The sequence below is a fragment of the Diabrotica virgifera genome, chromosome 5 (assembly GCF_917563875.1).
Source record: "Diabrotica virgifera virgifera chromosome 5, PGI_DIABVI_V3a".
NCBI lineage: Eukaryota > Metazoa > Arthropoda > Insecta > Coleoptera > Chrysomelidae > Diabrotica > Diabrotica virgifera.
Window position 1 is genome coordinate 247,416,474 of NC_065447.1, and position 27,331 is coordinate 247,443,804.

At 34.2% G+C, this 27,331-nt stretch overlaps 1 protein-coding gene across 3 annotated transcripts in view; it reads left to right on the forward strand.

Moving 5' to 3' along the window:
• Positions 1–27,331, forward strand: part of LOC126884774 (protein held out wings) — a 383,705-nt gene that overhangs the window by 312,371 nt on the left and 44,003 nt on the right. For all 3 annotated transcript variants that reach the window (XM_050650997.1, XM_050650998.1, XM_050650999.1), the window contains exons 2-4: positions 5,596–5,729; positions 8,675–8,791; positions 22,734–22,874. In XM_050650997.1, the coding sequence (XP_050506954.1) occupies positions 5,596–5,729; positions 8,675–8,791; positions 22,734–22,874 (392 nt within the window). The remainder of the gene's footprint in view (positions 1–5,595; positions 5,730–8,674; positions 8,792–22,733; positions 22,875–27,331) is intronic.

The window sequence follows — 27,331 nt, forward strand, 5'->3', positions numbered from 1 at the left end:
CAGGGCTTATTGGAACAAATAAAAAGGATAGGAGTACAAAGTACAACATAACAACAACAAAATGTTTTAAAATAATGGTTGAAGACTAGTTGGAAACTAGTTTTAGACAGTTAACTGCCGAAATAATAAAATCGACTATGTTAGGCTTAGATCTTTTTCGGCGGCCAGATATTATGATTGCTATAATTAATGTGCCTTAAATTCTTATAATTTTCCCGTAGTATATATTTGAACCGGAGAATTGACCATACCCAATGAGGCCATTCCTTATATAGAGTAAATGTACAAGTAAAGAAAATGTAATCTCTCTAAATTAGATAGTCATCCTAGCGGCACAGACCATTTTATGGGAACTAGAACTAACCCATAGTACAAGACTAATATTTTATTGCTAATGGTCTTTCCGTTTTGGTTCCATTTTTGTCCGTTCAGCTATGGGAAAATGACCATTTAGTGAAAATATGTCGAAGTGGACTATGTCTTTACAGAAGAAGTTATGATTATGGCATTCATGATAAAATAAATTGTTGTTTTATAAAAAGTGTGTTATTTTTATAATACATACATATATCGTAAAAGATCCGATTTGAACTATGCTGTGAGAATTGAACATCTTGAATACTCTAGTCTCTAGTCAGTTACAATTATTGTATCATCATCATCAAGGCTTTTCATTCCGGATGGAATATTTGCCGCTCTTACTTAGACCTCTCAGATTCACTTATTGGGGTGAATCACTGCGCATTCCACTTTGTGTTGTCAAAGTTTGTTGTATGACTTGGCTTTCGTTACAATTTTCTTCCACTTATTTCGATATGGGCATAGTTCCCTTCAGTTTCTCACTTTCAGGATTTTGATGTCTCTCATGACCCAAGGCTCCAAGTGTAAAATGGACACATTTTTCATACATAGAGAGGCCTTAGCAGCAAAGAAATTACACCTGAATTAAGTATTGTGATGGATAGCATTATTAAAGTGGTGAACAACACACGACCCGTGAAATCAAGATTTTCAAGAATTTTGTGAAGAAATGCCTTTAATTTATTAATATAACTCTCGTTGGCTGTCCAAAGGCAACGTACTCGGACATGTATACGAATTAATAAATGAATTATACACGTACCTACATACAGAATCGCATATAATTGCGCAAAACTTTATTAATTCAGAGTTTATAATAAAATTAGCATACCTCTGGACATATTTAAGAAATTAAATGATCTTAATAAGTCTTTGCAGGGAAACAATAGTCATATCCTCCAATTGGCAGATAAAATTACTGGGTTTTAGAAGAACTTGCTCTTATGGAAGAGAAAATTAGAGTATCAAGAAATTTACTGTTTCCCTGCTTTGCATGGTTTTCTACAAGAAAAATCGATAGAAATCCTCGATCCCTTTTTAAAAAATATGTTTACGCAACACATGTCATCATTGAGCGAACACTTTGAGAAACATTTTTCCGAAGATATGAAGCAATACGACTGGGTCAGAAACCCTTTCCAGTCACCACACAATCAACACTTTCAACAGGGGAAGAAGAACAACTGACAGAATTGTCCTGTGATTCTAGCCTAAAGCTTTTGGAGCTCAGTTTCTCATGAATATCATGCCATCAATACTTCTGCATTAAAGGTTTTATTATCATTTTCGACTTCGTACCTGTGCGAAACGGGCTTTTCTGCAGTTGCAGTAGTAATTAAAAACAAGTACAGGTCAAACATAAACGTAGAAAAAGAAATGAGAGTGGCAATTTCCAAACTGAAGCCCTGGTTTCATAAGCTGTGCTCAAAAAAGCAAGCACATCCCTCACATTAACCAGCCAGTTACATAAATAAATATCCCTTTTTTATTTTTGTGCCTATGTTTTGATTTCGTTCTTAATTTCTAATAAAAATTATAAATGTTCAAATAGTGTTTTTGTTATACTTAACTATAACCTGTTACTATGCTAGTACTAAAATTTGTAAGTATTATTAAGGGGTTGGGTTGAGGAGCGTCGCAAAAAAACAGCGAAGTTTCAAGGGCGTCGCAGTACGAATAAGTTTGGGAAGCCCTGCTATAACTGATCCTTAAAGGCAAAATAGAGGGCCGTAGAGGTGTAGAAAGAAAACAAGTTTCTTGGTTAAAAAACATTCCTGAATGAACCCACATATCAAATGCAGGACAATTATTCCATATTGCAGAAGATCTAGAAACCTCCGCAATGGTGATCGCTAACGTCGGTGATCACTATTGAACGGAGAGCAAGAAAAGGCAAAGGAAAATGAAAACAAAACATAATTGGCGAATCAGAGGAAAACCCTGAGGAAGCCGAACCTATACAAGATGAGGAACTAGAGCAGCGGTTTCCAACCTTTTTTATCTTGAGGCACACTAACTTCAAAACTGGTTTAGCCATGGCACACGTGGGTAAATAATCTCTATAATGATAGTGAATATAATCAAATTTCGCAGCACACCTATAGGGACTTCAGGGCACACGGTTGGGAATCTCTGAACTAGAGGAAACAGTAGACTGGGAAAGATTCATTTTATGTTTTCAGTTTGTCCTTAAATCACTGACTAGCATTGTTTACAGTCGGAAAAATGAAAGAATACCCATGAACGCACATATAAAACACCCTGTATTTTCCTGTCACCGTGTCACAAAGAAAATTGTCCAGTGCAAGTACATGTAACAATAATTATTACATGTACTTGCGCTGGCCAATTTTTTGTGTTACACCTTGACAGGAAAATACAGCGTGTTTTATATGTTCGTTCATGGGTATTCTTTCATTTTTTCTACTGTATATGTTCTGTCGCAAGGGCTTTAATTTGCTGTTATCTCTTTCTATGTTTTCTTTTCTCTTTTTTTAATACTTTTTTTTAATGCTCTAATTGCTTAACCAACAAACCGAAGGAATGTTTAATGAACAGTCTCTTTCAATTACCGTTTTTGGCGATGGTTTAATATTTTTTTATATACACATTTCCTCTATCATTTAGATTTAGATTAGAAATATCAAGCAATCATCGTTTATTAATTTTACTCCTAGACAAGGCGCCCCACAGGTCGAAAATCGCCTAGTTTAGCAGTTCATTTGCAATGCACGACCGATCGACAATTAATTGCATATTTGACTGAATTATAGCAATCGCGAAATTAAAAATACATGAGTCGTTTTATCAAGATTTCGGAATTACTTGAAACAAGCGTTCCATTCATTAGTAGGTCGGAGAAAAAAGTGTTAATGTTAATATGTATATGCCGTTTGGCCTTGAAGTAAAATAAACATGCAAATAAAATTTTTAATGCTGAATTCCAAACATGGATGCTGTTAATTATTTTTATTGGCTGTCCATCTATTGGGTGTGTGAAAAGCTTGAAATTGATGATACATAGAACATACTTTTTTTTTTGTTTTATTACAAGTGTATATTTTACAATCTATTCATAAACAGGTATATTGAGTAATAATTGTAATTTAGTAAATTTGTTGACAATATTAACTTGATTTGGCTACCGTCCAGCCACAGTTGTCCATTTTCTCCTATGTAACTAGGTCTTCTTCTGACGAAGACCTCTTCAGTCTTCATTTTTCCATTGGTAGCTGATATAATTAACTAATAGTAGGGCAGGAATTTCAGAAAAGAGTTTAGTACCATAGATTATCTCCTCACTATGAAAATATTGACAGAGAAGGCAAACGAATATAACTTAGATTTATGTTTAGCTTTTGTAGACCATGAAAAAGTGTAGAGAGTGTGGAGATATGGGCGATAGAAAAAGCTCTAAATAACATCAGAATAGACTCCAGGTACGTGTAACTCTAACATAACATCTATAAAACAGCAACTATGACAGTCGAATGGGAAAATAAAACAAACAAAACTAATCCCATAGCAAACCGTAGAGGCAAGACAAGGAGATGTAACATCCCCAAAACTCTTCACCTTAGCTCTGGAAGACGTCTTTAAAGAATTGGAATCTGGAATGGGAAGACGTGGGTATCAACATAAACGAAAATAAACTCAGTCACCTCAGATATTGCGATGATGTTGTTCTTATTACAGCCAACCAAGAAGAACTAGCCACAATGCTGACTCAAACTCAACAGGAGTAAACCAAAAATCATAACAAAATACAAATGACAGAATAAATATAATTATAAATAATGTAAACAGTGAGTTTGTTGACGAATATATATATATATATATATATATATATATATATATATATATATATATATATATATATATATATATACCTAATACCTGGGTCAAATAATTAAAGCTAATAAAGAGAACCAAACAATTGAAGTACAAACAAGAATCAGATTGGCCTGGGTAGCGTTTGGAAAGTTAAGAGGTATACTAAAAAGCACAAAGATACAACAGTACCTACCTAAAGACTCGTGTATTTTATCAGTGCATCCTTCCTGTTCTGGCGTATGGCTCAGAAACATGGACATTAACAAAGGCCAACATAAACAAAATAGAAATAACTCAAAGAAAAATGGAAAGATTCATGTTGAGAATAAAACTGTAAGACAGAAAAAGAAAACAGAGTTAAAATGGAGATTTGCTGGGGTAAGGGAGGTCAGGGCCCGACGTAGGGAGAGACTGGAGAGAGCAAGAGAGGGAGAGCAAGAGAGAGAGAGAGAGAGAGAGAGAGAGAGAGAGAGAGAGAGAGAGAGAGAGAGAGAGAGAGAGAGAGAGAGAGAGAGAGAGAGAGAGAGAGAGAGAGAGAGAGAGAGAGAGAGAGAGAGAGAGAGAGAGAGAGAGAGAGAGAGAGAGAGAGAGAGAGATAATTGAGTCGAGGAGGAGATCTGTTGTTCACAAGTTGTTCGTTCAGAATTATATCTTTATTTTTTAATTTATTAATCTCCATGGATTCTAATAAAAATAGCTTAAGGCTTTTATTTTGAATATGGAGGATAGGATATGAATGAATATGACCTAGAAGGTGAAGTGAATATGTAAAATCTGTTTTTCTATTATCGAAAGCTCTTTTGTGTTCTGCTATACATTTGTTAAAGGTTCTTTCTACCAGTTTGACCGATGTAGGTTGTTAGGGAGTCACCAAATGGAAACGTATTTCTACTTTAAGCTAAGAGTAAAATAAATTATTGAGAGTGGGTGAGGTATTTTCACCCTTTCAAAAGATGAAAAAGCAAGTTCAACCTACCATACTACGGATCTTGTTGATGAATTTTAATCTCTTTTTAATTTATGTGTACTTTTTTCGTACATTATAATTACATATGTAATTGTTTATTAAATGTATTAATAAAGTACCAGTGTAATTTGTTCAAATAATCTTTGAAAACAATTATCTTAAAAAATAAATGTTTGTAAAATATTATCGTTGATATTATTTGAAAGATTCATTTCCCATTTGAAATTTTGCCCTTATCTCGATAGAATGAAATTACTAGAGTATCATATTAAATAACTATGTAAATTGTAAATCATGACTTGCTATCACAAATAACTCTTTTGTAATTAGTCTGAAACATCTGTTATTTTGATAAATTATTATTTACTATCTATTGACTATTATTATAATTCGATACGATCTTATTTATTTTGATAAGTTTTTCTTTGTTGCAGAAATAGCAAAAGTACGGGCCAGTTTATTTCAAATAAATGGAGTAAAGAAAGAGCCACTTGTATTACCAGATCCAGATGGACCAGTTACGACACTTACAGAGAAAGTATATGTACCAGTAAAAGAGCATCCAGATGTAAGTATTTTTATAAAAATGTTAATTTTCCATTTTATTTGCCAAATTCTTCTTATATATCTTTTCACCAATTCTATGAACATTCATAAAATAGGAATGAATTCATAACACAAAAAGTGATAGATAATAATAAGGCTTACCATTCTCTACACTCTACACCAGTGCTCAGACTTATAATGTCTGAAAATAAATATTAGAACTCTTTTTCGGTAAGGGATATTTTTCGGTACAACCTTTTAAGGGATTATAACATTATGAGCAACCATTAAGAGTGGGATTATTTTGCCAGGCCGTAAAATTATAATAAATCAGAAAAAAATACAGTAGATAAAAAATTTTGATTTTTTACCGGTGCACAAATAAAATAAACACGCATATCAAGTATATAGTTCACAATCTATGTTTTATATAATATTTTAATTTTATTGTGAGTGTTCAGTATTAGTTTGCAGATGTTTACATGCATCAATTGAAGTAATTGATGTTTTGTACGCTTGGAACGCTATACTGCAATGAACTCTACTGTATCAACAGTCATCATTTCGGCGCCAAGTGAAAAGAAATTGCCTTTTCCGCTGTGAAAATACACTTTATGAAAATTACTGGATTTTCAATCTGGACCGGTTATATCCTACTTTTTAATGGATTCGATACACTTCTAGCATCTTTTGTGAACAGTATGTGATATTAATTTCTTATTTTATTGTTATGTATTTGAAATATATATTATTATACAAATGACATGATATTAAATTTTTATGGCCTAGAAATGTTCAGAAGGCGTTGCAAATGTTCTCGTGTCGCCCGTTTATTATATAATTACAGTAATTGACAACATCTGCACATAATTATTGCCGATGATTCTCAGTATCTGTAATGTTGTCAGCGTTTATCTATCGCGTATGTAGATTGAATATTAATACTGCTTTCTGTGGATACACAAAGATAACGCTTATAGCGGTTATAGCGGTTGGGCGATCTTCCGGGTGTAACGCTTAAATGATTCGGAGAAGTAGCCAACTGGGATGGGAAAACTATAAAAATCAGAAACATAAATAGACAACTATTGAACAACTGTCTTTATGACTTTATTTAGCTCTTCATTTAATGCGAATCAGTGCATAATATGTCTTTTACTACGATTTTTCAATCCACCAACCAACCGTGATTCTTTATATAGGTATAATGGGTGAAATGCATAAAACGTAGTATGTACTTGCTAATGCTTCAAGTATGTTCTGCATTTTTGAAGATTTTACTACACTTACAAATCATCATTACGCTTACAAATGCTTTGTAAGTGTTTTACTATACTTACAAAGCTTTTAATGCTGTGTAAGTGTAGTAAAATCTTCAAAAATGTAGTACATACTTGAAGCATTAGCAGGTACTACGTTTTATGCATTCCACCCATTGTCTCTATATTTTTAAATGCGCCTCTTATGCCTCCTCTACATATATCAGCAGACGCGTCTGCGGATGTATCTGCCGATGTATCTGATGCCTCCTCTACATATCAGCAGACGCGTCCGCGGATGACATCCCCGTATGCATCCGCAGATGTGTAGATGGGGTAATTTGGTCGTGTGTTGGTGGTCTGTTGTTTATTTTTCGCGTCGGCGGATGCAAAAAATAAACAACAGACGACCAAATTACCCCATCTACACATCTGCGGATGCATACGGGGATGTCATCCGCGGACGCGTCTGCTGATATGTAGAGGAGGCATCAGATACATCGGCAGATGCATCCGCAGACGCGTCTGCTGATATGTAGAGGAGGCATTTTAGACTGGGCTGTATCGATTTTTTTGCACAAATAACTTACTCAAAAAGAGGTTTTTATAACATATCCACAGGGTGCCGGGCGCTGCCGTGGTCGAAAAATTGTTTTTTAAACAAATTCACAAAAATAATTTTTTCATTTCAAACAATATTTTTTTAGATAATTTGGGTCATTCTGAGCAAAAAAGGTCTCTTGTCTTTTTTCTCTAAAATTGATTGTTGCCGAGTTATATGCGATTAAAAATTTGAAAAATGCGAAAATGGCTATTTAAGACTCGGTTAAAACTCGGTTAAAAATTATTATTATGAACTTCAAAAAGTTTCAAACCACTTCTTCAAGGTCCTGAAGAGATTTTTGTCATTATTTTATTACAAAGCTGCTATTATTTTTAATTATTAACAATTAGCGCTATAGGTTCACCCTTAGGGTTCGTTCACTATGGAGACCAAAGGATGGTATCCTAGACTATTAGAGCATGGTATCGTACTCTTCGTATTCGTGAATTCTCGCATTTAAAATAATTCATTTATTTTACATAGCGATCGATAATAATGTAGTTTCGATGGCCAGGTAAAATAAATACATTATTTTAAATGCGAGAATTCATCAATATGAAGAGTACGATACCATGCTCTAGGCTAGGATACCATTCTTTGGTCTCCGTAGTGAACGCACCCTTACACGAAGAGTTTATGACTTACGGTTTCACAAAGTAAAGTTAACTTGTGGTTAAGAGATAACCTCAAAATTACCCCTAAATATGCGTTTCAGTTTCATAATTGTTACCCTTCTGGGTATACCCATGAGAGTAACTCACTCCAACCTCTGGTTAAAAATTCTGTGAGTTAACCATACTTCGCCGTTGACCTGAAACTAAAACGCATATTTTGGGGTAACCTCTGGTTATCTCTTAACCACAAGTTAACTTTACTTTGTGAAACCGGCCGTTAATGTAGACAACTTATGAACAGTTCTCCTCAAATGCACGGCCACCCTTTGATTTATTTCTACGTCGACTAAAAACGTTCACAATTTCATTAAACATAATAGGTACCATTAAAAACATATTGAAACCACTCCTCAACTATTATGACTTTCATAACCAACAATGTCGAACCGAAAAAAGTTCCCATAATCTAATTGCTTCTTTTTTGTTTCAGTTCAACTTCGTAGGGAGGATTCTAGGGCCACGAGGCATGACAGCCAAACAACTAGAACAAGAAACTGGCTGCAAAATAATGGTCAGAGGGAAGGGCTCAATGAGGGACAAAAAGAAGGTGTGTATTGTTATATAGTTCAAGACTGAATGTTAAAATGAATCTATTGTTGTGGTGTAATTGATGGCTCTAAAGATTGTCTCTTAAAGTACCTTTTTGGGTCAGAGAAGTAGCTATATTTTATTGGTTTTGTTGTTAATTTATACAATAATTAAATATATTATTCAGTTTTTGGTAAAAATATCATAAATCTTTAGATGTTTTCTGTGTTTTATAGTCCAACGCACAGAATACAGAAGACAAGTGACAATGTGAAGAGAATACAAAGACTATGAAGATTATAATTGAGAAATATAAGAAGGAGGAAATAAGAGTAAGGAAATTACAATAAATTTCCTTGTTGATAGGAACAAGGAAATATTATAGTCAATGAACAAGACAGACTGGAGAGGTAGAGGGAATATATTGAGGAACTGTTTGATGACGAAAAAGCTGAACTTCAAATCAAAAATAAATCGACTGGTCCAGACATGACTTCGATGAAACGGAAAGAGCTATAACACTACCAAAGAATAGGAAAGCAACGGGTTCAGGTTCAGATGTAATTCCCAGCGAAATTATCAAACTACTCGAAGATAAAGGTAAACATTCTCGTCTAAACCTCTTCAATAAAATTACGAAACAGGGCATATACATACCACTGAGACTATAGACTGGGTACTGTCAAAATTTGTAATGATACTGAAAAAAAAAAACGTTATAGTCCATTCTTTCACGGTTTTTGCTCTAAATTTTAAAGAACCGCTTGGATTGACATGAAATTTGGCATACACACAGCTATAATGTCAAAGAAAAAAAGTGATATTGTGCCGATGTGTGCTTTTGCCCTGGGGGTGACTTTCACCCCCTCTTGGGGGTGAAAAAATATATGTCCAAAACAACTCCGGAAATGGGTAAACTGACTAATTTTAAGTAACTTTTGTTCTATAGAGCTTTTTCGTCAAGTCAACACTTTTCGAGTTATTTGCGAGTGAATATGTTCATTTTTCAACAAAATAACCACATTTTTAGACGGTTTTTCGCAAATAACTCAAAAAGTAAGTATTTTGTCGAAAAAACCGTTCTTAGCAAAAATATAGCCTATAAAAAAGTAAAAAAATGGTGTACGCGTTAGGTCTCTGGATCTCGTAGAACCAGAGTTATAGCCAATGAAATATAGATTCATATTCACCAAATTTCAAATAGAATATTTCGACGTGAAATATCCAAAAAATTAAGCACTTTTTGGGGAAAACCCATTTTAACTTTTTTAAAGTGTTTAAAAAAAGCTTTATTCCTGTTTTTACGAAAAGTTTCTAGCATTAAATTTAAGCAAGTTACGCTCAAAATAAAGTTGGTCCCTTTTGTTTTTTCAAAAAAAAAAATCGGGAAGACTACCCCCTAATTAGCAACTTAAATGAAATTAATCGTTGCCGCTCCATAAACTTATATTGTGTTTATATGATCTGTAAGTTTCATCGATTCACAGTGTTTATTTTTGAAAAAATTTGGTTTCAAAGTAAAATTTTTTAAAATTTAAATTTTGAAAAATATGCTTTTTTTCAAAATAACTTAAAAATTGTTAGAGATACCAAAAGTCTCGAAATAAAAAAAAGTCAGATTTGCTTTTCTGAATATCATGTATTTTTTTGTTTTTCTGTTAGACAAAAATTGATCAAGATTTGGTGTTTTTAAATTTGCATACATTCGTGATCAGTGACTCGTTCAACCCCTTTTAACTACAGCCGTTTCAATAATAAGGACTTTGAACCGATGAAACTTACAGATCATATAAACAATATACACACGAGTCAAGAAACTTGTGAAGTCGTTACGATTAAGTTCATTTAAGATACTAATTAGGGGGTGATTTTCTCGATTTTTTTACCAAAACCAAAAGGGACTAACTTTATTTTGAGCGTAACTTGTTTAATTTTGATGCTAGAAATTTTTTTTATAAAACAAAAATGAAGCTTTTTTTAAACACTTTAAATGAGTTTTCCCCGAAATGTGCTTCATTTTTGGTTATTTCACGTTAAAGTATTCCACTTGGAATTTGACGAATATGAACCTATATTTCATTAGCTATAACTCTGCTTCTACTAAATAAAAAAACGTGATATATTCACTATTTTTTTAAATTTTTTATAGGCTATATTTTTGCTAAGAATGCTTTTTCGACAAAATACTTACAATTTGAGTTATTTGCGAAAAACCGTCTAAAAGCGTGGTTATTTGGTTGAAAAAATGAACATATTCACTGCCAAATAACTCGAAAAGTATTGACTTAGTGAAAAACTCTATAGAACAAAAGTTACTTTAAATTAGCCAGTTTACCCATTTCCTGACTTTGTTTGGACGAATATTTTTTAACCCCCAAGAGGGGGTGAAAACCACCCCCAGGGCAAAAGCACATATCGGCACAATATCACTTTTTTTCTTTGACTTGTTAGCTGTGTGTATGCCAAATTTCATGTCAATCCAAGCGGTTCTTTAAAATTTAAAGGTTTTGCAATATTTTACCGTTAATGAATCGACTATTAACAGTGTAGCGATCATCGGACTATCAACCTGATGCGCCATGTACCTACTGAAAATTTTCTTAAAAATACTGCAGTTAAGAAATTACAACAAAATATTATATCAGAAACATAGTTTGGTTTAAGAGACAACCTTTGAACCAGAGAAGCATTCTTCAGTTTGCAGGTCATGATTCAAAGATTTAGGGATATAAAATAACCGGAATATAATATGTGTTTTATCGATTTCGAAAAGATCTTTGACCGGGTCTCCAACAACAAACTGATAAGTATCTTGCAACAGTTGCAACAGATGACCAAGACCTCCGTATTATCAAAAATTTGTATTGGCATCAATGTGCAAACAAACGAATTGCTCAGAAATTCACACAGTGAGAAGCAAGGGTTTATTTTATCGCCTCTACTTTTTAATATCTATTCCGAATTTATTTTCAAAGAACCCTTAGATGAAGATGCAGGCATTAACACTTTAACTCCCAGGCCATAATTTGAAAAACTTTATGCCAATCCACTATACTCTGTTGATACAAAGACATGAAGATTAATATTAAGAACAATTAAAAGACAGGTAAATAGGGAGAAGTGTATTTTTGAAGTGTGTAAAATAAATAATTCCTAGCTGAGCGCTTTCGACTTACAAAGCCATCTTCAGAGCTATGGTCAAAATGTTCAAAATACCAATATGAAGAGAGATGGATCCCATGTATGATATAAAATGCTTCTATTTCTTATGTAGTTTTTTTATTTTATGGAAAAAAAACCTTGTCTGACTGTTGAAAAAAATGCTCAACTATGTTTTTATTTTAGAGGTCGGAAAAGTTAAAACATCTATCACAAGCACAAAGGACTTTCACACGAAAAATTACATTACATATAACGAATATTTGATCATGGTAAGGTCAAGAAACCTTACCATCTGAAGTCTACGGTGTCAGCATGTAGAATGCTGACATGTCATTCTACATGCTCTAAAGAAAATTCTGATTAATGGAAATATTTACAATAAACCTTAAAATCAGATTAATGCGCTGCTACATATTGCTGCTACATATTGCTGTATTTGTCGTAAACAAAGTTATTATTGCCAGTGCCAATATAATCACCAACGTTCGATAATACTCGGACAGGATATAGTAGGCTCTGAAATCGTGTAGAAAATTTAAACCGAATATAACAAAATTCAACAGATATCAACAGAACCGTAATTTATTCCAGAAAAATTAATATAATTTTTTACCAACAAAAATGAGATGCTTTTACCAAATAATATTTCAAATATGATGTACAAAATAATTTTTTGGTTCGGTTCCGCTAATGAATTTGAATGAACTTTTTTACCTTAAAAGTAGAAAAAAAGTTTAATTTCTCTTGCCTTATATTTATCGTCTAATTATTTTAACTGTACTAATATGCAAGTGTTTAGTGTAAGTTCTAAAATGTCTAATTTACAATTACTATTAATATTTTAAAATACCGGCATGTGCTTATCTTTAAAGCGGCAATCAAATTTCTTAAACATTTATACCAAACATTGATACCGCCACTTTGTTGCGCATTCCGGCCGATTTCCGTTATAATTTGTAGACCCGCTGTAGCTGATTTTCAGAATTTTCATTGAAGTTGTTGCTGTTGATTTATGTTCAATTTAGACAATCTGTCTACAATAGGTATCGTATTCCTGAAGTTCATTTAAAATAATACACAAGTGCGATGTGGATGTATATGTGCGGTGTGTTGTAGTAGATCTTCACGACCTCACATGCATATCTAATCAAGTGTATCGTCTTTTGTTTCGGTTGTCACGATTTTTATGGGTATTGGTTTGATAGGTCAGGGACCGGGCGCGGGCGCAAGCCATTTTCTTTTATTTTATTTATTAGGGTCGCTGAAATTCAATTTGACAGTTCAATTACACTCGGTTTTATTTTTAGAATGTAGCGATGATGGCGTCTTGAATACGTCCGAACTTGTGATTGTGAAGAATTAAATTTGAAAATACAGGGAACTTGTAATGAAAACGCGGAGAAGATTGGGTACTAAAAGAAAGCTTCATCTGCGAAAATCAGATTCAACAAGAAAATTCTTTTTTTGATTCCAGAAAAGTTGACGAAGCATTCATACTAACTTTTGATTTGCATACAGATTTAGTCTAAACATACAGTTTTAGACTGTATACAGTTTTAGTTTTAGCTTTGATTTGCATACATTTTAGTCAATGCACATGTGGGCCAAGCCAAGGCAGGATACGAAGCAATACATGGGGGATTAGGCTTTGGAACTACAAATGAAGCTGGAGATGATATGCTTGAATTAGCAACAGCACTAGATATGGCGATTGTTAACACATTTTTTAAAAAGAGAGAAACTCATCTTATTACGTCCAAAAGTGGACAACATTAATCCCAAAGAGACTATTTCATGATAAGGAAAGAAGACATACGTGAATGCAAGGACTGCAAGGTAATAGTTACTGAGCCAGTAAGCCAACAATATAAGCTGCTTGTTCTGGACATTGAAGTAAAAAATGAAGCTAAACCAAAATATCTGAGAGGACCACAAAAACTTAAGTGGTGGATGCTAAAATATGAGAAAGAAGGTCTATTCAGGAAAAGAATAGTAGACAAAATATGTTGGAACATGAAAGGAAGCTTTAATACAATTTGGAGAAAAATTAGTAGTATTACCACTACCAAAAATTAGTAGTAGCCAGTAGTATTAGAGAGACTGCTATTGAAATACTTGGGAAAACGTCAGGAAAAAAGTTTGAGGATAAAGAGACTTGGTGGTGGTCAAACGAAGTACAAGGAAAAATAAAAGAGAAGGGAACATTATATAAAAAGTGGCAAGAAACCAGATCCGACACAGATCTTCAAAACTATATGATGGCGAAAAAGGAAACGAAAGTAGCAGTAGCAAAAGCCAAAGCAGAAGCGTATTCAAATCTATACGATCAACTTGATACCAGGGAAGGCGAAACGAAGATATAATATAAAATAGCCAAACAGAGAGCAAAGAAAGCAAAAGATTTTAATCAGATTAGATGTATCCGAGATGAAAATAATAAAATACTAGTTCACGAAAAGGATGTCAAAAAGAGATGGAGAAAGTACTTTGACAGCTTATTAAATAAAGAATTTGACAGATAACCTGTAGAGTCAACGGAGACAGTAGCAGCAATGGTCACCAAAATAACAAACGAGGAAGTGGCTCAAGCGCTTCAAAAAATAAAGAAAGGAAAAGCGGTAAGACCAGATGATACTCCTGGAGAAGTATGGAGAGCATTGGGAGAGACAGGAACAAGGTGGCTACCAGGTTTATTTAATAGAATTATGGAAGTTGGACAAATGCCAGACCAATGGAGAAGCAGTATACTAGTACCTGTCTACAAAAACAAGGGAGATATACAACAATGTACAAACTACAGGGCTATAAAACTGCTTAGCCACACCATGAAAATATGGGAAAGAGTAATTGATAGACGGATACGTGAAGAGACCGAAATATCCGAGAATCAATTTGGCTTTATGCAGGGCAGATCAACAACAGATGCAATTTTCATTATAAGGCAGTTGATGGAAAAATACAGGAGTAAAGAAACAAACGCTCATATGGTATTAATTGATCTTGAGAAAGCATATGATAGAGTTCCTCGAGAGATTCTGTGGTGGGCACTCAATAAGAAAGGAGTCCCTGGTGAATATGTAAAGATTGTGAGGGATATGTATGAGGAAGTAACGACTAGTGTTAGGACAGGTGTGGGAGAGACTGATAAATTTCATGTAAAAGTAGGATTGCGCCAAGGCTCGGTGCTTAGTCCGTATTTATTCTCATTAGTTTTTGACCAGGTAACAGCGAAACTACAGGGTAACATTCCATGGTGCTTAATGTATGCTGATGATGTCGTGTTATTAGGAAATAGTGAAAGAGACTAAGAACAAAAACTGGAACAGTGGAGGCAAGCTCTGGAGGAAAAAGGTTTAAAACTTAGCAGGACAAAAACAGAGTATTTGGAATGTTCATTTAAAGATGGAGTTACTACATATAAAATGGTATCTTTGGATGGGGAAATGATTGTAAAAAGCAACAGTTTTAAGTACCTGGGATCGGTATTACAGAGTAATGGAGAAATAGATGGAGATGCATGCAGTAGAATTAGGGCTGGATAGATGAAGTGGAAGAAAGCGAGTGGTGTGCTGTGTAACAGGAAAATTCCAATGAAGTTGAAGGGAAAATTCTATAAAACAGCCATAAGACCAGCTATGATGTACGGAACTGAATGTTGGGCAGTGAAAAAGAAAGAGGAACAACGAATGCATGTGGTGGAAATAAGAATGCTTAGATGAATGAGTGGAGTGACAAAAAAGGATAAAATTAAAAATGAGTATATTAGGGGAAGTCTAGGTGTGGCACCAATTGATGCCAAAACGAGAGAGCATAGGTTGAGATGGTTTGGTCATGTTCAACGTCGAGACGCTAATCACCCAATACGAAGAATTGCTGAAGTGCAGATTCCTGGAAGGAGTAGGAGAGGAAGACCAAAGAAGACGTGGGGAGAGACGATTAGGCAGAACATGTTGGTAAAGGGGATTAATATTGATATGACCCAACATAGAATTGTATGGAGAAATGCAATTAGGGAAGCCGACCCCGCATAGGGATAAGGCAAAGATAATGATGCTGACAGTTTTAGTCTAACCAACATGAGTCACTTCACTTGTCGCCAACTCCACTAATGAAGGTTGGCTATAACCATTGCAAATTCGTCGCTATCTTCTGCTTTTGTTAAAAGCGTCTGTGTGTTTAACCCGGTCCAGTCGCGAATGTTTTTCATCCAGGATATTTGTCGTCTACTATTAAAAAGAAGAATTGCTACTCCTACGACTTAGTCACTAAAATGACAATGCTAATTGAGTCAAAAGTTTCTCACAAAACTTATAGCAAACATTATTAAACTTGTCTACTAGTCCATATTTCATATTTTTTTTCATATCTTGCGAACAAAATTCACAAAACTACAAACGAAACATTCGATTTGGCATGAGCCCAGAGATAGTTACGAGACGTCAACCTCTAGTAAAATATTACAGCACCTTCTGCTGAGTTAATATTTTTTCTTTATACAAACATATTTTTGAGTTGACACAAACTAATCTGGTTTTTAATTTTACATGCCGATTCAAGGACTTTGAGTAAGTAGTATTTTGCGATAATTAGGTGAATTGAACTAGTTTTTATCCTTTGAATGTCGTAAGGACAATGTATAAGTTGTTCTGGTTTTATATTATAGTAAATAGTCTAAAGCCGGGATCAAATGGAGTGTGGAGTGGCACGCTTCATCAGTTTTCGTCGGCAAAGAGAAATAGAAATAATAGTGAAAAGGAAAGAGAACACGGTTGGCAGTCCACGTTACTGTGAAGTTAATAAATATTTATTGAAGTTATACTTCTTTACGCGCGATAGGAGGGTGAATTTTTATATGTTAAAACCTACGATCCCGGCGCATGCGCATTATAACTTTGTTCTGATTGGATGTGTCAAAAATTATCCAATATGGCAGCTATAACGCAGCTGTGGTTTGGACGGTTGACGGTTTGGTTATGTATGGTTGTTGCGTTTTAAAATTTGTGGGAAGAGAAACAACAAAGGTTAGTTAATAGTTATACTGCCTTTTTAAATAGTTTTCATATTATATTTTTGAGGTTATACTTCAAAATGTTTTAATTTATGTATGTATCAGTCCAGAAAAGGTGTGGAAAGAATATATTAGTGTTTTTAAATATATTTTTCTACAAACGTGTTAAAAATGCAATTTTTAGGACTCCATAGGAGCGTTAAAAATGCTGCTTTAAGGCACTAGTGCTTTAAAAATTTTAAAGCACTGCAGTTAGAAGTGAATTGTCAAACTGTGAAACGTCAAAATATTTATATTTCATTTATTAACATTAATATTAATAATACAACTTGCGCAATTTGAAAAAGGTGGTTTAAAAGGTTTTTTATTATAATTTTGTGTCTTTGGATTTGTCTTCCTTGGGCGTAAAATAATAAAACATCTATTTTTATATTTCACTTGTCACCGTGACGTATAATTATGTATATCATAGGGCCGTCGAGGGCCGTTTCTCACCCAACCTTCTGCTAAAGTTAATGATTATTTTTGAATCAAACATATTTTGAGCTGACACAAACTAACCTGGTTTTTAATTTTACATGCCGATTCAAGGACTTTGAGTAAGTAGTAATTTTGCGATAATTAGGTGAATTGCTCTAGTTTTTATGCTTTGAATGTAGTAAAGAAAATGTATAAGTTATGGTTTTGTATTATTTAAATTTCGTGTTATGCTCTGTATTTCTTTCTTTTATGAGATTGATGAGCAAATTCTTAATTTAATTAATTACTCAATTATTTTAATTACTGCTTATGTAAAACAAAACCAACTTTAAATTAAATTCTCTAATAAACTTTATTCTCAGGGCTATTTTACTTTTGATGCTTTACCTTTGGTTTGTGGCTTCTGGTATCTCTAGTTACTTACTTCATACAGGACAAAATAGGGAAATTAAACACACTCAATGTCATATATAAGTGTTAAAAAATGTTATTTATTTATCCAATATACCATAAACATAGGATATAAAAAATATGCTAAAATCTAAATTTGTTGCAACTATTTCTCATCTACTAAATTAAGCTTTAATTCTGATATCTCCTCTGTTTTAACAATTTTTTTTTAAATAATTCGTTATTTATTCTTACAAAATTTAATAAAATTTACTTTTCTCCTTTTGAATTGATTACTTATTTCTTCTTTAAAAATTTGAATGGCTAATTATGTTATAGAACTGTTAATTACAAAAATTAAGCAAATATGGTGTGGATATAAACAAACTTTCTCCGTTTCACAAATGATTTAACTAACCTTTTTGTTTCTTCTCTATTTCTTTTCCCGGATTGCGTTGTCCTCGATTCTCCCACACGTACTCTTCGGATGTTGCGAAAGGTCCCTCTCATCCAGACTGCTTCACAAACAAACAAACAGGACTCGCTCTAATTCTCGACTCAGTTTTCTCTCTGCTCGATATCTTGTGCAAATAGATACCAATCGGCTACTCGTTCTAGACAGAAACAGGAATCTTCCTCGGACATAGGAAAATTAACTTCTCAACTCGGTCAACGATTTCGTTTCAACTTGATTCTGCTCGCAAAGGCCAACTTCACCACTTTACACTGACTTCTCACTTTTCAAAAACTGGACTGCTGTCTCCAGATATTCATTACACAGTGCCTATTTTTTCTCTCGTCGAAAATCAGACTCAACACTCTCATCCCTTCCATCCATCATTTTCCATCAATCACAAAACATCCTTTCTACCCACTACCCCCTATTATCATTTCTTAAGAACCAATTTAATTCGTATACAACTTTCAATTTTGTTAAATTCTCGGAGACATCAAATTACTTTCGTTGTTTCAAAATGCTAAACAAAAAGCCTTACATTCTAAACTCAATAAATTTGTTTACCGCTTAACCTTCTTCGAATTTTTCATAAAATGTCTTATTATCCATTGCAAAGCGAAATAAAACTGTATTGTCTAATCTGACCGCACCATTGTTTAAGTCCGTTCAAAAACCCATTAAGAAAATCACCTTCTTAACGATTTCACTTTTCCGCGAAAACACTGATTACTCGCGAAATTATCCTATTACAATTTTTGGTCATTTACAGGGCGATAAAAATCTATAATTTCGTGGTCTCTGATATAAATTTATTTTTTAAATTTTCCCCAAAAAATATACAACAATTGTTTATAAGCTCTTACCCCACAGAAGCAGATGAACCACTCTACAGCACTGCTCTGCGGCGCCACAAAGTAGCTTCCGATGATTAGCCGTAAAGTTTTATGCAAATTAAACTTGTCATTACAGACGAGCGACAGTGGCCAACCACTGTCGCCGATCCTCGCTGCTAGTGGCGTCCATTACAAAATCATTGGCGCTACAAAATCGTCTGTCTTAGCCACTTTTTTGCTCCACCCAGTAGCGCTGCAGAGTGGCTCGTCTGTTTCTGCGGTAGATGAAACAGCTGGAATTAATGTAAATGGAGTTCCATTAACAACATTAGATATGCGGATGCCACTGTCATCTTACCCGAAAATATTGAGGATTTTCAGAGGCTGGTGACCAGAATAGCGGAGTATGGACAAGAATACGGTCTATCAATGAACGCCAAGAAGACAAAATTTATGAGAATATCGAACACTCAAAGAAATAACCAGAAACTCTTCATAAACGGAATCAATCTCGAACGAGTAGACCAATATGCATATCTTGGAACAATGATCAACTCCTCAAATGATTACTTCCAGGAAATCATACTTAGAATAGAAAAAGCTAAAGCAATTTTTGACAAAACGAGGAGAGTACTGTGTACAAGAGATTTGAAGTTGGAGCTAAGAGTTAAGTTGGCAAGGTGTTACGTTTTTTCTATTCTGTTTTATCGAAGGGAAGCTTGGGTCTTGAATGCGGCATCAATGAAAAAACTGGAATCATTCGAGCTGTGGGTCTGTGGGTGTTTGTTTCACGATTAGTTTACCGTGAATATATGTTGCTATAAACTATTACTTTAGCAAATTAAAATAATATCCGACGACAGTTTTCGATAGAACTCTTTATTGATTGCTACAGGTCTTTACAGATAAAAGTTTTGTTCGCTACTACTTACTAAAATTACAAAAATCTCTCGACCAGAAATCCCGTGGGGTGGGGAAAGCAAAAATGTCTTATCTCTTGTACAAAATTTCACTTTGGAAAAAACGTAATTAACAAATCGTCATCACTGTCCTTCTAGTAGAAGGCAGCAACTGGAACATGAAGTAAAAACCACTTCTATGTAAAAGGTATATTTAATAAAAATTTTTAGAATCCCAATGGATTCAATAAAATGAGTTCATCAGAACGTTTTCAAACCTATCGGTCCATCATCAGTGATTTGAATACTTGCAAAATAGCCCCAGAACCAAACAATGGTTGTGATTATAAATAAATCTACATTATGTTGAAATAAATTTAAAATGGCTAAACGCCGATGTTAAAGGATTAAACCTCTGGGAACATGGTGAAACTCTACCCGAGGACCCAATCAACCATCTTCGGTCAACGATGACTAATAAGAAGCAGCAACATAGCTTGCCTCGCACAAACTTTCCAAATACCTAACTTTATAAAGAGGATTATGAATACAGTTGACAAATATTACTCAGAACTATGGGTAAGAATGAATGTATTTTAATCTATTAAGAGATTTCTGGAAAATAATTTACCCAAGCTTTAGGAATGTTCTGATATGCATCTGCATGTAAAATAAAATCGAAACAAAAATTAACTAAACCATAAGGAGACGGAACTGTGGGTGTATAGAAGAATCCTGATGATATCGTGGACAGAACACGCCCCAAACAAAGAGGTTCTGAGAAAGTTGAATAAAGAAACGGAAATCTTAAATACAATCAAAACAAGAAAATTGCAATATCTCAGACATATTACACGTGGAGAGAGAGACAACTTGCTCCAATTGATTATGTAGGAAAATATTCAAGGAAAAATAAGCATAGAGAGACGTGGAATATCGTGGCTGCGTTACCTGAGAGAGGTACGGATATATGTATGTACATCAAATGAACTTTTCGGAGCAGCCGTCTCTAAAGTACGAATAGCTATGATGATTTCCGACCTCCGTAGCTGAGATGGCACTAGAAGAAGAAGAAGAATAATACAAAAAGCAGTTTAAGCAAGCTAAGCCTTGCGTGGTGTTCTTTGTCAATTCTTTTCCCTCCGAGAGCTTTATATTTCCTATTTCTGATTTTAACCCTTAAGTATCTTGCCGTCTCTCAGACGGCATCGCTTGTCGAAAATGGGATATTTTCCTTGCTAGAAAAATTTGAGGGTCACCCGTTTATGACTTTTCAAGTTAGGTTGTTATTTAGTAGTATTGCATTCTGCAATTTGCGGCAGGTTGTTATTCGAAAGATATTTAGGTTCAAAGTGTGATTTCCGTCTAATAGACGTGGTGTTAGTGTTTCTGCCCAGTTCGTCATTACACATAATGTGCCCCAGTTCGTCAAAAAACATCAAATAAGGGAATAAAGACCCTGAGGAAACTCTTTTGAAATGGTTTGATGAGGTAGAAGACGACATAAGCGAAGTGGAATCAATTTGTGATGAAAATGTTGCCACTGACTAACATTGCTACACTGTACTAACTATAGTACCTGTCAGTTTTTTTGTTTTAACATTTTTTAAAAACATTTTTATTTTCATTTTTCTTACTCTTTGTTTAACTCGATTATAAATTTTTATTGAGACTGTTTAATTTGTTTAATTTTTATCACACTTTTTTTCAGGAGTAAAAAGGTACACAAACAATCCTTCCATTCTTGTTAAAATGTTTTTTATTTTAATAAATACAGAAAAACTAGATTAATTACCGTGTTTTTTAGATAATCAATACTTTCAGTAGGTCATAGAGATATTTTTTGCATTAAAATATTTAACAAAAACAAAAATTACCACTAAAATGTTAAGCCCGTCTGTCAGGCGGTTAGTTAGTGTTTACGTCATTGATTTAAGACGTTAGTACTTAAGGGTAAAGTTTCTTAATCTTCTTCCATATAGGACAACCAATTCTTTCTGGGTCATCTTTTTCGTATTTTCTCCCCCCAACCTCTTGCTAAAAGTTCGCTTTGTACAATGATTTTCACTAGTTTTTTCATATACCGTATCGTATGATTTTTCTAGTAATACCTTACCATCAAAATTTTGATTGAGCTTCACCAAAAGATATGCCGCATTTCGATTCTCCCATATAATTAATTTCATCTGTGTTTAGACAAATTAAAAAAGTACCAGTACTTTAGCCGTATAACCGATTTAGTTTATAAACACAGACGCACTTTCTTTTTCGAAGTACCTATTAAAAATGTTTACATTAACATCTTATAAGCTCTCTGGCTTTAGGTTATAAAATACTCAGACAAGTTTTGAAGCAATTTAGTTTTGTATTGCGATGTTTTGAGGCATATATCGTTCTTCATCTATGATTATTACCCTTTTTAACACATTTTCCCGTATACTATTCTAACTGGTAATAAAAAGCTGAACCTCTCGTCTAACTTTTCTCTTCTAACGGTTTGAGGTGTATGAGTTTTACTCTAAGATGAAAAACATGCTTCATTCCTTTCCATATGACATGCAAAAATAAATCATACTGTAATTATTTGTTTTTTAGTTTCTTCTGATATCTTTTACTATAGATAAAATAAAAAGTAAAAGCAATTGACTTATATGTAAAATCCTCATAGATTTAACATTGGATGACAACCAATATGGCGTTGCTAAGTTATTTATGCATTTTTTAATTTACAGGAAGATCAAAATAGAGGTAAACCTAACTGGGAGCACCTTTCAGATGAACTGCACGTCCTTCTCACAGTCGAAGACACAGAAAACAGAGCCCAAATGAAGTTGCAAAGGGCCGTAGATGAAGTCAGAAAACTTTTGGTACCTGTAAGTATATTTTAATATAATAGTTTATTTACTTCTGTTTTTTTATATATATATTTATTTCCTCTGAATCAGAATATTTTTGGATCATTTTTATACATTGTTTGTTTTCTTCTCGATATTCTAGGACTTAGGAGATCAATCTTTAGTTACTGTTCGCCATTTTCTGACTATGCTTTCTTCAATATCCTTCGACACCATCGATCCAACAAAGAAGAAATCTTCCTCGATGACTTTTGCTTCCTGGAGTTCCTCGTTAGAGTATCTTAACCGATTGTGACATTCCTTCAATGTTAGTATGCCTGCTTTGATCTCCGCTGTCAAGTCAGGCTCTCGAAAAATCATGGCTACTTTGTTGGTTCTTACATACATATCCTGCTCATAAATAGCTCCGTAGATATTTCGTAAAATCTCCTCTCATATCTACATAGTTCTATTTGCAGTGGTTTCTATCTTGGGCTGTTCTCGTTGGATGAGAGTGGCACTGCCATTGTCACTTACTACTGGCTTTCTGCACTTGATCTGTCCATCGAGGTGAGTGACCTCCTTCAACCTTTCCTGAAATTATCTCTCCCAGGATTACCAGTACTTCTTTTTGTCCGAAAAATCCAAAAAAATATGACGCCTGCGAGAGAAATAGAGGAGAATCGAGTCTAAATGTTAATACTTATAACTTATAAGCTTTGGGAAATATTGAGTAGTAAGATCCAAAGCATTCGTCTCTAGCACCAAATCTCGAAGAAGTCAATTGTTTTCCCATTGTACCATTTAAACTGAATACTCTGACTCTTAATATTGCCTCGTGACTGAATATAAGAAAAATGAGGCACGTACCAATCTCATCTTGGTGTTCTTCGACAAAGAGCGATCTTTCCATAGTTTTGTTTTGATAATAATCGACTCATAGCATTTCTTACTACCATTCCTATTCTCCTACGTAAAAAAGAAAGCAAAATTAGCCGCACGTCTTCAAGGATTTCTAATCAGCTAAGCCTGATACCTTTTAGAACCTTCAAGAAGTTATGTATTTTTTCAGCTGTTTTTTTCCTTTACTGGCCTATATCCAAACAGTAACACTTTATAATATTGAGAATACTTCTGAAGAAGTCGATAGAATATAACAAACCCGCATATATTTGCTTTGTATACCTAACGAAAGCATTTCATAGAGTCAGACTTAGCGATATATTACAGAAAATTAAACAAAAAAGGATACCGGCAAATATTGTTGAGATCATAAAACAAATGAACAATAACAACACGATAAAAATTAAAACAAACGACACCACTACTGCCGACATACCAACAGCAGGGGGAATCAGGCAGGGAGACATCCTCAGCCCATTTCTATTCAATATGCTAATGGATGAAATAATAGAAGATGTGGAATCGCTACAACTAGGATACAGACTCGGTCACAGTAGAATCAGTATAGTGTGCTAAGCGGATGATACAACCCTGATTGCAGAGGATGAGGATGACCTACAAAGACAACTTTATCGGTTCTACCAAGCATATTGACGATTCAACATGAACATATCCATGCAGAAAACAAAATGCATTACCATTGCGAAAGATCGAATTAGATACAAGCTCGTGGTAGAGAGAAAACCCATAGAACAGCTAAACCAGTTCAAATATCTAGGTGTAGACTTATCAAGTTATCATGACCCAGCCCAGCCAGAGATCTAAGAGGACAAATAAACAAGACCACAGTCATGTCCGGATGTTTGAGAGATGTGGTCTGGAATAACTCGTATATGAGACTGGACAGCAGAGTTAGAATTTATAAAACTTGCATCAGACCTGTTATGACCTATGGCATTGAATCAAGAGAAGACACCAATAAAACCAAAAGCATGCTACGAACAGCCGAAATGAAGACAAATAGCAATAGCAGGGAAGACAAGAAGGGATAGAATACGAAACAACATCATCAGAGAACAATGTGGCGTGCAAGATGTAGTAAGATGGGGTAGGCAAAGACGAAGAGAGTGGTTCAGTCATGTAAAAAGAATGGAGGAGAACAGACTACCAAGAATTGCGATAGAAGGAAAACCAGCTGGAAAGCGTCCACCGGGGATACCACCAAAAAGATGGAGAGATAGCTGGCAGATTAAGAGAATTAACAGATCGACAGATCTACAACCAGTATAAGAAGAAGAAGAAGAAGAATACTTCTCTTTATACAAGAGTCACCTCAGAATATAATCGTTAATACTTGTAATATGTGTTTATACGTGAAATTTATAAAATTGTACATCTGAAGGCCTCGATTTCTCTCTTCCCATGAAACTAATTGACATCCAGCCATTTATTAGCACAATAAAATATGTAGATTTACAACTATTTGAAAAATATACTGAAAAGCGAACTTTATAATCCAGTTTTGTACATATCTGATAAAAATCGCCTGGAGCTATAAGGCTATAGACATTTCACGCCTATACAGGGCAGTATCCTAAGATTTTTACGTATTCAGATTATAAGTACATATCAAGAAAGCAAGATAAAAATAAATTTTGAATGAGTTCTATCTAGTGTTGGTTGTTTACAAAATTACTGATTTCATGGTGATTTCGTAACTAGTATTTCATGTTGTTATGCTCATGTCAAAGAAGAAAAAGAAGTATGTAATTGGATATAAAGAAAAAAATGTAACGTAAAATGTAAAATATAACGTTGGATCCTAAAAGAAAAGTAGAAGTAAAGTCTAGTCTAGAGCATTGGGGCGGGGTGAAGTGGTCCCTGATTTACACAGATCAATTCCCCTCACCCCAATTTGTGTACTCGAATGTCATTTTAGGAATCTGTAAGTCTCATGACACTGGCTTCACTTCTATTACTTGCTTGCTTGTCTACTAAAAGATGATTTGTTATCTTTTGAAACACCTCTGAATAGTGTCCAGTTCACGATGGAGATTGAATCAGCCTTACCAATTCCAGACGTCGTCATAGAAACAAACTAATTTCATAACATCCGCCTTATATCACTTTCCATCATTTTTTATCTTCACAAATTTATTCAGTCATTAATACGCTTCCCATCTCATGTTATAGAGTATAGAAGGTGACAAATTCTGGTTTTACAGAAAAAAAATAGGAAAGTGTTTTTTTATTTAGAAGATTTGCTGAAAACATTATACAAACTCTAAAGACTGCAGCGAATACAGAACAACACCAATAAGAAGTCATGTTCTCAAATTGTTATTAAAAATAATACATGGTCGTATAAATAAGAAACACACCGTATAAATAAGAAAGTTACAATATCTAGGACACGTAGGGAGGGGACAGTGGATATCAAAAATGCTAAGATTGGTAATACAAATACAATGAAAAATATGCGGAAGCAGGAAAAGTATAGGAAGAAGGAGGATGTCATGGTTGAAGATTCTAAGGGACTGGTTTAATTGCAGTTATATGGAACTCTTCAGAGCAGCAGTAGATAGAGTAAAGATAGTGATGATGATATCCAACCTCCGATTGGAGGACAGCATTTAAAGAAGAAAATTAATAGATTCAAGTATTTCGCACTTTGTGATGTAACAAGCCATTTACCTAAAGCCGGCTCTGTGCGTTAATACCGCCGATGGAAATGTATGTTAATGATGTTACTAATTTATTGTTATTGGAAATTCATAGCATTGTTGATCGACTGTAGAGAGAGACGGTCGATAGATAATAGGAGGCCAGGCCGTAGTTACAGATCTAGATTTTATTATTTAATAAGAGCGTTCCCATGATTTCTATAATTTCTAATATACGCAAGAAACACTTCAGTTAAACACGTTAATTAATCATCTGATATGACTATGAACAACAGAGATGTTCTCGAATTTAAATGAAATATGTATTCTATGTTTTTAAAGAACAGTTACGCCCGAAAAATGAATAATAAACAAAATACTAGATCTTTTGTAAAAGGTATATTTAAAATTCCCTAAATAAGGGTTACATTGCATCAGAGAACGTTTTCGGATTAAAAAATCCATCATCAGTGTTGATAAATGCATGCCTGAGCCACCAAAATGTTTTGGGTAAAAACCCTTTAAATGTTTATTCCGTTGGTGGTTGTGTTGACGGAAACAATTATATAAAATAATATTAATTAAAACGCAAACAATTGTCAATAATATACTTATTTATTTTTGGGTAAACAAGCGTGCTTCGTTTATTATCTCGTAAGGGTTGTGTTGCTGTTTTAGCGAGGGTGTGTCTGAACCGCGCTCCTGCTGTGTCGATACTGCGAGACCACCACACTCTATTATGTCACCATGCTTGCGGTTTTACAATATGGCTAGAAAGGCAATAAATTACTACATCTGCGCTTTAAAAGATAAGAACCTTTCTGTATTTTAAGAAGTTGACATAAAGAGCGTGGCAATCTGGCCTCGAAATCTATTGGTGTTTCCTTGAAAAAAACATTAATTTTATACAATCTGCTTAGGGATACATTT